Below are 15,292 nucleotides of genomic sequence, written 5' to 3'. Positions count from 1 at the left end.
ATCGTTACATCCCTAGTCCCGATTAATCAATTTGAATTGATTTTTTTCGATTCATCCTTACATCCCTACTCACTATTGATGTTTTTTCATTGCTAAAAGCAGATTTGTCGTCAGCCAAGTCATTTATACCTTAAACCTTAAATACCTTTCAGGTTTTTGTCTCGAATGCGTTGTGTTATATTTTCATAAACTATAACAATGGAGTCATTACACCGCCAGATTTCTATGGGACTTTGATCACATTTTCATTGACTGCCGCACACACCAGCCACCAGAGAGTTTTTCCTTTTTTTTAGCATATCAGAGAAACCTTCAATCAATTTAGTGGTTTGTTGTAGTATGTCTGAAAGCCGAAAAAAGCGTGAACATTAAAGTTGCACGCGGTGGCCAGCTACTCTATGTGAAAGTGATTCTCCGGGTTGTATGCCGCATTCACGTTGCTATGGTTGCAAGCCTATTTTCTCTCGAGCGAAAAAGAGGTGAGCTTGAGGGCGAGGGAATCCTCTGTCATTAACAGGACTCTTTCATACATAGCAGCAAGCAATTAAGGAGTGCCTCGCTGTTGGCAAGATGATGATTTTCTGCTGCTGCCGATCAATCGCTGATGTTTCATCTCTTTCTGCCCTGCACTGATATGATTGTCGCTCTTTCGGGCACAGTTGTAATTATTTTCTCCGCCTCTTTCAACGCACACCATATTGTTTTCAATTCAGTAAATCAGTGGAATGTAAAGAAGGGCGATAACTGAGCGGAAGAAGGTTCACAGTATGGGTTTAAGCAGTGTATCGTGATTAGGGGTGTCACGATTCACTCAAACCCTCGATTCGATTCGATTTTTGATTTTCACTTCCCGATTTCCCCACCGTCACTTCTACTCTGCTGGCTGCATTCATTTGTGGCGATGAACTTGCATAAACAAGGGTACAAACAATCAATACTTGGTGAAGGAGAGGTCAAGCCTACCCTTCCCTATCCATAATCAGCTGCATAAATTAGACAATCTGTTTTTGGAGGGCAGAGCTCTGTCAATTTGACCCACGCGGGAAGCAAACAGGGTGGATGGATCTGGCGACAAGAAAGCACAAACGCTGTGGTTCAACAGCTGCAATTGACAAGAAATGACATTTGTTTGCTCGCTGTGTCTCGCACTTGCACTTACTGGCAGACTGAAACGCCTTCGAGTAAAATGAAAACCTCTAACAAATAAAAAGGATTCCGATCACCAGCGATTTTAGCTACGCGGCAATTTCAAGGATGTAAACAAATGAACTGACAACCGAGCATGACATTCTGAAAATGTGTACTGCCGTCACAGTAATGAGCTGCTTCTAGGGATGTGACGATGAATCGAAAATCGATGAAAAAAATGGATTCAAATCAATTCAAAAATCGATTAGATAGATTTTTTTCCCCCCATTCCAGATGCATACCACATTTTGAATGTGTAGATCAAATTATGCTCTTGTGCCAAACATAATTGCATTTTGCGTTTGCGGATCACACTAGCGCACAGAGACAAGCATGTTTTCTTAAAAAAAAACTGAATCGAAAATCAGGAACTGAAAATCGGAAAACCAATCGAATCAGGGCTCGGGTGAACCGTTACACCCCTAGCTTCTTCTCATATTTGACAACTTGAAAGTGAGCGAAGGTGATGGCCATCTCCAAAGGGCACCCCTCACTTTTCCTCCCGGCAGCGGACACGGAACCAGCCCACTGTCCACCAGATGTGGGGTAACCGAGCGCTGCTTGCATCCATCATCACATTACACACACTGGCCTCATTTATTGTCCATTGCAGACTTGAGTAGAGCCACACTGGGCCACCCAGAAACATGGGGCAGCTAATTAGTCTATGCCAAGAGCCGAGGTTCACCAGTCATTTACCACCTCGAGGGTTTCATTCCTTCCAGTATGCTAATGAGGACCCCGGCCAATCACAATAGTCTCATCCATTACTGCTCCACGCTCCGCCCTATGAAGAGTAGTTTTTAGTGGCAGGAGGCCATGCAGTCACTGCAGGATCCGCCAGACAAGGAGTTAGAGAATGAATAACATTGCACTGTGCATACTGATGAGGCAGCAGGAAGAGCGGGAGCACTTTCTTCATTTCTTTAAGTGCCTATCAATGAACACATCCAAGCCAGGACTTGTTAGGACACAGGAAAACAGCTGGTGAGTGTGAGAAAAGCTACATATGCAACATATTGGATGTATGGAACTCACTGGGGAACAACTGAGAGAAGTTAAGGACGGAAGTCCAATGCTTCATGTTAGGGATGGACCGATTATCGGCCGGGCCGATTATCGGCACCGATATTCAATGTTTTGACAAATATCGGCATCGGCCTTTTTTCAAAACTCTTATGGCTGATAATAAACCATTTTAAAACTGTGTGAACTTCAACTATTGATTAAAATTTTCTGTTAACTTTATAACAGATTTCTACTGACCCTGGGAACACGCTGCACTTGTTGTTTTTGTTTGAAATCAAAACAAAAAACAAAAAATAAAATAAAATAAAATAAAAAAAATATATATATATATATATATATATATATATATATATATATTAGCGACGGACCGATTATCGGCCGGGCCGATTATCGCCACCGATATTCAGTATTTTGACATATATCGGTATCCGCATATGATGGCCGCTAAATCAATTTAAAACAGTGTTAACTTCAAGGAAGTATTTCTTTCAATTTTCAAGGAACCTTATTAAGAGCTTCTACTGACCAAAACACCTTTTGTTTCTGTTTGGAGTAAATACTAAAAGTAATCTATTTTTGTTTGAATTTTACAACAAAGATGGCCACATGGACAATCATTTATAATAATATTTTTTGATTTTTTTAAATCAACGTTATGCAAATCTGAAAAATTGTTCAATAAACATACGCTAATTTATTAATTATTAAACAAAGTTCAGAGTTTTATATTTTTAATTTTGACGTCAATAATCCCCTTTTTTTGTGAAAATGAATATGGGTTCCAAATATCGGTTATCGGCCTCCTTGACTACTACTATATATAGCCTCCTTGACTACTACTATATATATATAGTATATACTACTACTATATATATAGTAGTCAAGGAGGCCGATATTTGGAACCGATATTCATTTTCACAAATAAGGAGAATATTGACGTCAAAAGAGGCAGATTTGTTGAACAAATGCAACACTCTTAATTGGAGAGCAGAAAGCTTGCCAGTACCCCTGCACACCACATAAATGATAGCAGGCCACGCTTGCTGGGCTTTTTCACCTCAGCGGACAGGAAGGAAGTCTGTCAGAGGCAGAGCTAATGAGGCCATCATCTCAAAAATGTCAAGAAACATTTGCCATTTTGTTCAAGGTGCAACAAAATATATGACATCATACATGTCAGAAAAAGCGGGGATTAACAGGTCTCTCGAATGAGTCAATCCCTGAGTCACTCTGCGTCACGAAGGTCCAATCATGTCGTTCATCGTTCATTTCACTTTTCTTCGTGATATAGCAAGGTCGGTCACCTTGCTTGCTTTGTGAAAAATGTGCTCTGTTAATGAGAGGAATCGTAATTACATTTGAAAAATAATGATGAAACATGTTGTCTATTGCGCCCACTATTCGATCAGGCCTTTAAGCGTCAACATTAGCATGACGCAGTACAGTATACAGTAAGTGCTATTGCAAAATAAAAGGATGCAACAAGGCCTACTTTATGGGAGGCTGCTCCCATGATGAACAATACAAACACGATGGGCTCATTGCGCTTGTCAAACGCCACATTTTATTGCTCGACGCTATCCTCAAGAAATCTGTCAATTAAAGTGAAACGCTTTTGTGCTGAGAAACAAGGCAAACAGCTGCGGAGTGAACAGACATGACCGGCTGGAGACACAATAGCTGTGCCTCCTCTCGACTTCCTCTTTCCCACTTAGCAGCCCACTGTGAAAACCTCGATCCGAAGGCCGTCCTTAAATCAGCAACATTTGAGGATCCAACTTGAAGATATCAGATATCAGTCCTCATTTTGCTAAAACCTTTTGTGAAACACCAACCCTTCATCTATCGTTTATCTTGGCCAAACGTTGGTCAAGATTCTGCAGATGTGCCAGCAGCAAGGTGGAAATATGTAATATGAATATGAAATATGTCTGCCATATGGATAACCACATCACATTACTCAAGAGTGTATTCAACTCTGCATAAACCTTTGCGATTAACAACAATAAATAATAAACATCCAGAAATAAGATTAATTCTACAATATAAGACTAGGACTATCATAACGTCATTAATTGGATTGTCTGTAAACAGCATACATACCTGTTTACTTTAAATTATTATTATTATTATTATTTAAAGGGAAGTCAACCCAAAACATTTTTTTTTTCAAGAATATGTTCTATGCAGGCCCACTGGTTGAAACAATACATTCAGATTAATGTTGCGTTTGTGGAATAAGAGGTAATCCACCCGTTTTTGGCTATGTCAGGGGGCGGCCATTTTGACACTTCTGTCGACTGAAAATGACATCGCAGTTGCTCGGACCAATCACAGCTCACCTGTTTTCTGAAGCTTAGCCATGATTGCTCGTTATCTGAGCCCTGAGCAACTGCGATGTCATTTTCAGTTGACAGAAGAGACAAAATGGCCGCCCCCTGACATAGCCAAAAACGGGAGGATTAACTCTTATGCCACCAAAGCGATACTAATCAGAGTACCGTGTTTCAACTAGTGGGCCAAATATTCTAGAGAAAAATATGTCTGGCTTGACTTCCCCTCTAAAATAAATCACAACAGATGATCACATATAAGCAAGGTAATGTCCTGCACATTCAGGCATTTACAGTTCAATGTCCCGACGTTAGCCAAGCAGATTAGCCATATAACACTGAGCATGAGTCGTCAATTCTATTTCAAATACTGTGCTCACCGTACACTTTCCTTCTTAGCAGTCATGGGTACCCTTCTGTAGTGTGTTGAGCTCACCCCTCCCCAAAAAATGTCAACGCAAGTGAAAAATGATCCCACATAGGTCACATGACAATAGATATGAAGGACTATGCCCTTCCAAGATAACCACTAACAACTAATAGGGGAGGATTTACTCACGGTAATTCAAGAAAATCAAACAATCCAGCCCATGAAATTCTTTGTAAGAAAACACAAACATGCCTCTCACAACCTCAGTCCAGACTTAGACAACTGACCTTAAATGTGTCCCAAAACGGCACACGTTTTATCTCGAAAAACACAAGGTACTCATCGGTCGACTGAGAACTAAAATCGTACCCAGACGCCAAACTGGCCATCAAGGACAAGCTCACAGTAAAGCGACAGCACCTGAAGACAACTCTGTCAGTCATTTAGGCGCATCACCTCCTCCCAGACGACACGCGCTCTCTTATCACACTCATCTGGATAACTTCAGCACTAAATCAGTGAAGGCAGCCTGGATAAATGAGTTTACGCCTACGTATATTGGATTATGCGGCAGGAGGTGCTTGACCTGATGGCCCCAAGCACGAGCTGCTGACCTTTAATGAACAAAACAAAACAGAATATGAGCTATCTGATGATGAGCAAAAAAAAACAACATATTTTACCTTCAATCCATTTCTTATAGGTGCAGTATGTTGACTCCATATAGGTTTATATTATTGACATTCCACTAGTGATTTATTCGATGTATTTTTACAAGGACGGTTTACACGCGATGATTCAAGTCCCGGGACACTCTTGAGTTGAGCTGCATTTTTATATGACAGTGGACTCAATAGGAATCCGGTGGAGGTTAAACATCAACCTTTATGTCCAGGGGCTGATTTGAATCTATGAGGCCATGCATAAAGGCAACTTTTAGCGACCCAATGCGGCTTTTTCGACAGAATCTTCAAACTGAGTTATAGTGCTGCAACGAGGGACCCATAAAAGGCCACTGAACGAACAGCGGGGATGCTTACACTATGACAAGCAAGTCAATCTGAGCATATGAAGACATATTTTAAGTCACTCATACAGGTTTGGCTTTGATCATTTTTGCGAATGCTACTTATTCATAAATATGATTAGCTGACAGTGGGTAACAACGCATTACTATGTATAATGTGTCTAGAAAATTCAGCTTGTTCACATTAATCGCAGATCCAGCAGTAAGTGTACACAAACATTGCTGATAACTTGACTTACGAGTGTGCCAAGTTATGAGTTTTTTGAGTTACATTTTGCGCTATGCGTTGAGAGACAAAAATCATTACGAGCACACTTCAGATATGCGGCCGCACGATTTAAGAAGGGCACTAGTGACTAATGTTTTGTACTAGTGCACCTTTTTTTTTTTTTTTTTGGGTGTACCAGCACTAAAGTTAGGTGCACGGAAATTTTCCACTGCATCGCATTCAACACCGCAGTTTTATAGGTTCACTTCTAAACAAAACCGCCATCTGTCTTTTAGGTAAATGGTTACCGTAACTAAAATGTGGTCATCATAAAGTTTGTTTGTTTGAATCGCAATTTCAAGAAGTTGTCCATCGTTCTTACAATCTGATCGTCTGCAGCTCTTTCCACTATACTTGATAGACGTAGGTCGCTCGCCAAGGCCTGTCAAAATAACACTTTTTAAAACAATATACTGTATTTTCCCAAAAACTATCATGATTAAATGATAAAATTGTTGATGTTGTTTTTTTTTATGTTGCCGATATACTGTGTGTATCCTTTTTTATGTGCAAATGTTTTATTCTCAAAAATATTGAAAGTTGGCATGAAAATGTAGAACAATAAATAATATATCTTAATACAAAATAAATACATAAACACAATATGTCAAATATCTAAGTATAACAGACTCAGGTTCTGTTCACAAAAAAAAAAAATGCAATTAAGCAAATATGTTGGGACAAAGGCACGATATAGAGATTCACTAATAGCGTCCTCCCCCAACCCTCGAAAAGCTGATCACACCAATGTAAGCCCGCTGAGAAATTAGGTTGCCTGTGCGCCCAAATTGGTCTCAGTCTAAATAGAACAATCAGTCTCTGATGCACTTTTAGCCATTTATTAAATGGGACAGAGTTAAACACAAATGAAAGCACTCGCAAGGAGTATGGAGGGGACACCAACACCGGCCAAACTGAATGACATCACTCGCTAGGTTGCGCGCATCAACGCACAAACGTAGCTCCAGTCTGTATGTGCTACTTTCAGCTTAATTACACTTTGTCAAACCATATAATTCCTTTACATGCACTTTTATTAAGTTTCGGTGTATTTTATTTCGAATTCGGTGCTTTTTGTATATATGTGTTGGGGAGGGGGGGTACTGGAGTGGATTAAATGCAAGGCAGTAAATTTCAATGGGGAAAACTGAATTGATATGCAAGTGAATTGAGTTACAACCTTGGTCATGTATTGAGTTAAGGTCCAGCTGTACCATTTTAGCATGAGGCAGGAGTCAGCACTGATTATACAGTGTGTGTAACGACAGATCTAAAGCAAACAGAAGCAGAGAGTAAAGACTACATGCGCTTCCTCATTCTTCAGTCCAGGTGGCACATCTGCTCCCTCATTGGGTCACTGCGGTTGTGAAAGGTCGGAGAGGAGCTTCAGCACAGGAGGTAGGAACAAGACCAGCAACTACTGCATTGTAGCCCAACAGCTTAAATAAAAATCTGCACCCGCCTGCAGGAAAACACATGAATCTCCCAGATGAATGGGGAAACACCCGCAGGGAGGGGAGAGCCAGCAGGCAAGCAGGCAGGCAGGCAGGCAGGCTGTCTGACATCATCCACGCCAGGATGTTACTGTGAAGTATCATGTTTAATGTCTGTTTTTGTTTATGTCCATTCAAGGCATGCAAGTATATCTGAGGCGTTTTGAGGATGTGTGCAGGCATTGATGGTACTGCAGCAGAAACTACACTCATCCCACTCACACGCCGCAGTTTCACAGAATATAGGAAAGAGAACGAGGTTGCCCCACTGAACATCAGACATACAGGAGGTAGGCGTTAAAACACAAGCTCAACATTGACAGCAGACTCCCAAACACGCACAAAGAAATGACACGTGTACACATACACTTCCACGCGAGCAAATTAAATCTACAAAGTTGAAGGGTATGACAGCAGTTAAAAGGAGATACAAGGGCTAGTTTAGTAGTGATCGGCCGGGGCAGCGCCAGATGATGGTCTTCATCGGCAGGCGCTTCAAACAACTGCATTGCCTCCTTGTCAAAGCTCCACGTCCCACTCTGCGTGGAAATACAGTAACTCGCACGCGACACCAGATCGAGACGCATTTCCTGACTCACAATGAGCTCCAACGTTTACGCAATCTCAAGACAAGAGCAGTACGGGAAACCTTGAGGCTAGTTAGCTTTTACTTCCGTAGCAAGCCCAACCGGCCGACACCGTGCGCCTCGCTCCGGGCAGCCAGTTCCTCCGCGTCCCTCTCACCCACTCCCTCCCTCCTCTCTCTCTCTCTCTGGCTTTCCCTCGGACACATTCTGGGACTTACCGGTCGTATGTGCTGCTGGTGTCGGGGAGAAGGGACGACGAGTGCGGGGAGGCTGCCGGCCGCCGCTCCTCCGCTTCGGGACAACAGCAAGACAGATCTGCACACTTTCGCAGCCATCTCTGAAGTGAAAGCTCGCCGGGGAAGGAGACTGCTGCGGGCGGACCGAGACGCACCGAGGGGAAGAGGGAGGGAAGGAGGGAGGGCGGGAGGGAGGTTGGAGGAGGAGGAAGGGGTGCTGGTGGTGGGCGGGTTTGCGGGGCCGGTCTACGACACGGCAAATTGATTTGCATGAACCGTGAAAGCAGAAAACTCGGTTGTAATCTCTAGTCTAATTAACACTTTGAAAAAAGAAAAGAAAAAGTAACAATAATGCGTGATGCTAATCTAATGTTAATATGTAAAGTTCATTTTTAAGTAAGTACGTACATTTCCAATTATACTTTTCACAGAAAGGACTCAAAGTGTTTTTAAACTCATTTTTGTCGAGGGCCACATCGTAGTTATGGTGTCTCTCGGAGCGCCGTTATGACTGTGAACCTATATAAATGTATGATCTCCACATTACATACACAACATAACAAATGGATAACTAGTTTTGAAATCAGAAGACGGTAAATAATTGTTTGTTCAACTTGCTTTCAATTTAATTTAAAGGAAGGATTGTAACACAAGAATCTTTGCAATATCTCATATCTCAGCATTAAAAATGAAGAATTTGCAAGAAACATGAAGTTGACGCACATGATTTACCTGTACAGGCCACATAAAATGATGCCGCGGACCAGATCTGGCTCCCAGCCCTTTAGTTTGACTATGAGTTTTACATAATTAAAATCCAGTCTTACATATCGTTGCTTTGCTCTGAAAAATGCCCATGTCCAATTTTGTCTGTTTTTTTATATTATTTTTATAATGTCTGTAATATGGAACCCCCATTAACGTAAAAATTAAAAAAAATGGGGGAAAAAATGGACATACGTGTTTTTCACATGACAGTGACGATATGTAAAATACAGAATCACAACAGTTTAGATTTACAGTTAATGCAAGAAAAAAACACAAATCAAAATAAAAATCTAAATCATATTGTCTTACTGAAATGTCTGCCTATACTAATTAAGTAATAAATTGATCAATTAATTCATTAATTAATAATCATTTTTAAATGTCCACTGAAGAGGCAGCTCTTCGCTCAAAAGGAAGTGCGTGCCACAACAACGTTTTAATTGTGATCATTTGAAAATGTAAACACTTGCAAAGAGCTGTAGAAATAGCATTGCATATTGCTATTTATCTGTTTCCTACCTTCTTATATCATTGTTGATAATTACCATAATCGGTGTGTTCACTTTGTTGAATACCATTAATTATTAATAATTCATCATTTAATGTAATTTGAACAAATTTGTGATTTCAGAAATGTGTATCAAGCTAGTAGCCCTTCACATTAATCAGTATCCAAGAAGTAGCTCCGAGTTTTAAAAAGGTTGCATGGTGACCCCTATTCTTTCACTTTTACCTTTTAATCTCGTGTAAGGGACCATAAGTAAAAGGCAAACCGCATCAAACCACCAAGTGTGGAGTTTCCTGACCATTGAGTGGTGTGACAGTTTAAAAAAAAAAAAGGAACTGAATCTCAAAATGAACACAAAGCTACTGCAAGGACAAAAGACCAGGAGTAATGCGCCTAAACCCGTGGGGTCTTGAAAAAAGCCGAGCAACAGCATTCTGAACTGACCGAACTTCTTATGAAGTTTTGTTGAGACAGGTGAAGAGATCATTTGCTTTAAGAAAGGCATCAGGAAACAAAGGTATGCATGAATATTTCTCTATCATTTCAAGGGCTAAGGTTAAACACTCAGGATGATAGTTCTATGGCAAATCAATAACATGTGTAAAATCAATCAGCTTTTTCAATATATCTGATCTTCAAGACCTCTGTCCTAAGGGCAAGGGTCACAGATCTTGTTTGAGGGCTCTGCTAAACATATTTCTGAAACATATTTTAGTCAAAGGTTTTGTTCGGCAAGTTTCCATCAAAGCAAGAACTGTTGATTTTCAAAGTAAAGCATAGCGTTGCTTGGATATATAACAACTTAGATACAGTACAGTATGTCACTATAAATGTACTGATTGCTGATTGTGACATTACAGTCAAAACAAAATAAATGGAGAAAAGTGAAGGAAGTTGGACAAGTGGTTAGTTTGCCTGCCTCACAGTTTTGTGTTTCAGGGTTTGAATCTTGGCTCTGGCGTGTGGTTAGCATGTTCGCCCTGTGTGGGTTTTCTCTGGGTACTCTGGCTTCCTCCTACATTCCAAAAATATGCATTGTTCGGTTCATTGAAGACTATATTGTCCTTAGTTGTGAATGTGCGTAAATGGAGAATGGATAAGCCGTCATCTGAGGGGTTTGTTGTCTCTATAATCACACTAGCCATGTAAATCCAAGTATTAGACAAGGTAATGGCCCCATTTGGTTAATAAGTGTCTAACAGACTCTCCTTGGTGCAATGTAACTTGATCTTTGGCCAAGAGATTTCATCTGCCACACCTGTATCGGTCAAAGGAAAAAACTGATAATTTGCAGTCTCTCTTGACTTATTAATATACGGGAAGAAAGGTATTCTGACTTTCACCCTCTTGTACTAGCTACTGTATATATTTTGTCACTGGCTCTGCGCTCTTGCCACTCCCTTTTAAACTTCATTCAGTACACTGCACCATTAGGCTACAAGTGGCCGTTCTGGCGATTGGGGTTAACTAGAGCCCCTGTAATACAATAATAATAAAGTCTAGACAACTTTGAATGAAAATTATCCAATGCTGTAATTATTTTTAAAAACATAATAATAAGTGATCTGTGTGTGTTTGAGTACCGGTATTTGAGAGTTGAACAGCAAAAGAGAAAAATTGCTTCTGTTCATAGCGTAGTTTCTCTATTTTAAACTTTGACCACTGTATTCCGAACTCTGGGGGATCCTATTTGTGAAAATCTGTCTCCAGATGAAGGCGATGGGATGTTAGAAGGGCAAGTACTGACAAATATTACAGGGAATACAGTGGGTACAACTCTTGATAGGGAAACCCACTCCACTGTGTTAACATAAGTATTTGAAATGTATTTAAATGCACACTATGGTCACATATTCTGATGGGTCACATATTTTCCCATAACACCGGCATAATGTGTAACGCGCCACAAATTTTTAATAGACAGGTCTGGACTGCTGTCATGCTAGTCTAGTGCACACATTCTTTTACTACCAAGCCACGCTGTTGTAAAACATGCAGAATTTGGCCGCCGTTTGTCTTGCCGAAATAAGCAGGGACATCCCCAGAAAATACATTGCTTGGATGGCAACATAGTGTATGTGCTCCAAAAGCTGTATGTACGTTTCAGCATTCACGTTGCCTCAATAACAGATGTTCTCTATTAACCCATTGAGGCCTAAAGCACCGGGCTAAACTTCTCTCTAAAACCTAAGGTCATCTTTGGAATCACCCTCGATTACCTTAAATTTTCCCGGAAATTCAACACCTACAAAATAATTAATATCTCAGCCCCTGTAGCAGATGGAAACATAATTCCAAAAGAATTTGAGAGCTTAGACATGTGGCTTTACTGTTTTAATCGAATATGTAAAAAAAAAGTGTCAGTGATGCACTATTTTTAATTTTTTTGAATCGAGTAGTAATTACACCCTCTATTGTGTTCCAAAGATCACTAATCGTAAAGGAAATTAGTGATACGAGACAATGAAGGTTCAAAAGTAATTTCAGACATGAGTCACACATTTCATACATGTCATTTTTAATGAACAAGGCAAACTACATAAAAGCAGTGTTTGCTTTTTGTCTACTTGTGCACACAGACTCGTGCACACCACATGGCAACGTGTCCATTGAAACTGGAGCCCGCTTTTCAGCATGCGTACTTATAGATAAGCCATCGTTCATCAGTGCACAACAACATTGCACGGATCAAGTTTCATTGTAGTATTTACGGCAGCCCGGCTAAGACGTGTCGCAGCTACACATAGCTGTTGCTAAATTTAATTCGATTTCAAATACTGATTATAATCCTTCAGGGGGATATTCACCTTTATACTCTACTGTATATTTTCTGTTGCACACCACTCAGATAACCAGATCACACACATGCTGGCATCCAAGGACAGATGTCAGAGAGAAATGTGCGTGCAAACAATACTGTGCCTTTTAAAGTGGGGTGGAAGGGGTGTTCCTTACTTAGAGTAATTCAATGGATGTTGGAAAGCAGACTGACATCTCTTTCCAAAAATGACTGGTAGTTGCCCCCCCCCCCCCCCAAACAGTGACGTTTTGGTTCTAAAGTCCTTATAGATAAGCTACTACTGCCAAAAGCGAACACTCCCAAAAAGATTGCGCCTGCAGCACTCAAGATAAAAACCATGTTAAACTACTGCACTTTTTAGTCACAACAATGGCAATAACAAAACTGTTGACCTGACTTTTTAGATACATGTAGATGGTTTAATGTGACTGTTTTGTCCTAAGTTGATTTCATACTTACAGACTATTTGATTGGTAACCACATTCCTCTCTCATCATGAGCATACTTCCTGCTCTGCAGTTGGCTAATCCAGGGTGTGCCCCACCTCTTACCCGAAGTCAGTTGGAATAGACTCCACTTATTCATAACCCTAATGAGGTCAATTGTGTACAATATGGAAAGGCATAAAATAATAAGAAAAATTGGGAGGCGGGTGGGGCGTGTTTGGAGTGTTTGGCCCAAAAACAAAAACAATTTTTCCTACATTAGCATCAGTTTGCGATTTAAAGAATATGGATGGACAAAAAACATACTGTTCAAAAAGTGGTTGAACATCTGTGACAAGATGACTGATTAAATCCACATCAATTTCATTCATCAAAAAGGCAAAATTGCTATTTTCTAGTCACATTGAATTGAAATAGTCCAAAGATAATACTCTTTAATAATTTTCTTAATCCATGAAAAATGAAATAACAATTATAAACGTTTTCAACTGTACCCATGATACCTCAATTAAAGTTTCCCTACAAATAATTGTGTTTTACTATTTGTGAGTGTGAAGACCATCTTCAAGGGGTAGCGTATCTCTAGTGGTGGGATGCCAGGGCAGCACTGATCTACATTTACAACCTAAATTTTTTTCCACCATGAAATTTTATTGATATATTCACAATTCTCTGCATTTCATTGCATTTTTCTTGGCTGCACTGTTTCCATTATGTGTATGTTGTACTTATTTATTTTTGTCCAATCAGATACCAGCCTCTTTGTTCTGCCATTTAAATCTTATCCGCCTAGGACCCTTAGAATATAGTGCTGGCCGATGTAACTAACTATACCGCAATGGGACTGTTTCTTTGACCCCTCAGATTTGAGCTTCGCATTCCAGGGACAGCTTGAGTGATGGTTTCTGTAATTGCAACATGATAGCGGTGGTCTAAAGAGGTGAATTAAGTTAGGTAAATCCCCACTGATGCCCCAGATGCCAAAATGCACAGCCCACCACTAGTTTAATCAAACTTTATTTAGTCAAGTAAGTATACGCATACATAACATGCACATAATGTTAGGAACAACGTAATCGATTTAATACATTTCAAACAATGGCCTGTGCCATGGAGATCAGAATCTATTAAATCCACTCTTATCACACTCAATATCCGATAATTACACGACGACCTTCTTATTTGTCCAACGTTGGCACAGTCTAGGAGCATTCCGTGATATTTTTCAGTGTCTTTAGGTGCCACTATAACCACAAAAGCCAGTGCAAGATCTCCATCCATCCATCCATCCATTTTCTGTCCCGCTTGACCCTTTCGGACAAGCAACCAGTCACACATTCACACCTATGGACAATTTAGAGTCTTTATTTAACCTGACATGCATGTTTTTACAATGGAGGAAGCTGTAGTTCCAGGAGAAAACCCACACAAACGCAGGAAGAGCATACTAACTCCACACAGGAAGGATGGAGACTCTGAGCCAAGATTCGAGGCCAAAACCTCAGAACTGTGAGGCTGACTTGGTTCACGGTGCTTCTAAGCAGATCACCTGTAAAAAAAAAAAAAGAATGTTTCTGCACAAACGAGTTGTACAAAGCTGTAAAGTGGCATGATGCAAAACTCTTGTACTGTTTTTTTTTCTAACATCTAACATTTGTACACAAATTTTGACTGACAAATATTTAGAGTTGTCTAGGTTGTACAATGAAACAGATGGCTGGTAGGGAATGAGTTAAATGTTAATATTGGTAATGGGATGTTAAAAAACAGTCATATTAGATAGGCCTACACTTTTCTGGGGAAAAATGCAATTTGAATCAATATCCACTTGTAATAGTTCTATTGACGACGTGATTTATTCTCAAATCTCAAGCACTGGCACCTTTGGTCAGTGCAGTGTTAAATTTAAAAATGCATTGAATCTTGTTATATAAATCACGAACGTGCAGCGGAGAGGAGTCTCCATTTTCCATCAATTTTCACTGCTGTAATGTATGTCTTATCGATACACCTCAATATAGCACAAAAAGGAACTAGGACAAAATATGATGATCTGATTCTACACAATAGAGGCAGGCTTCTTGCTCCTCACATTTTTCTTGTAAAAGGGAAGCTCAGCTCGTTCTGTGGTGGATGAAATGAAAAAGAATGTGATAACCCTCCTTTTATGTTGCGGGTTAAACTGACCCATTTTAAAGTTTGTGCTAAATCTAAAAAAATATTCTTCTCATAGCTTCAT

General features: G+C 40.1%; 1 protein-coding gene across 2 annotated transcripts in view; it reads right to left on the bottom strand.

Annotated features, from left to right (window-relative positions):
* Positions 1–8,712, bottom strand: part of mcu (mitochondrial calcium uniporter) — a 53,794-nt gene extending 45,082 nt beyond the window's left edge. For both annotated transcript variants that reach the window (XM_086045803.1, XM_086045804.1), the window contains exon 1: positions 8,514–8,712. In XM_086045803.1, the coding sequence (XP_085901929.1) occupies positions 8,514–8,630 (117 nt within the window). In that variant the 5' untranslated portion in view covers positions 8,631–8,712. The remainder of the gene's footprint in view (positions 1–8,513) is intronic.
* Between the last annotated feature and the right edge of the window lie 6,580 nt (positions 8,713–15,292).

This window comes from Filicampus tigris, chromosome 11 (assembly GCF_054856515.1).
Source record: "Filicampus tigris isolate MCC_2025a chromosome 11, RoL_Ftig_1.0, whole genome shotgun sequence".
In the NCBI taxonomy this organism is placed as follows: Eukaryota; Metazoa; Chordata; class Actinopteri; order Syngnathiformes; family Syngnathidae; genus Filicampus; species Filicampus tigris.
The sequence above is the reverse complement of the archived record's forward strand: the minus strand, read 5'-3'. Positions and strand labels throughout refer to the sequence as shown.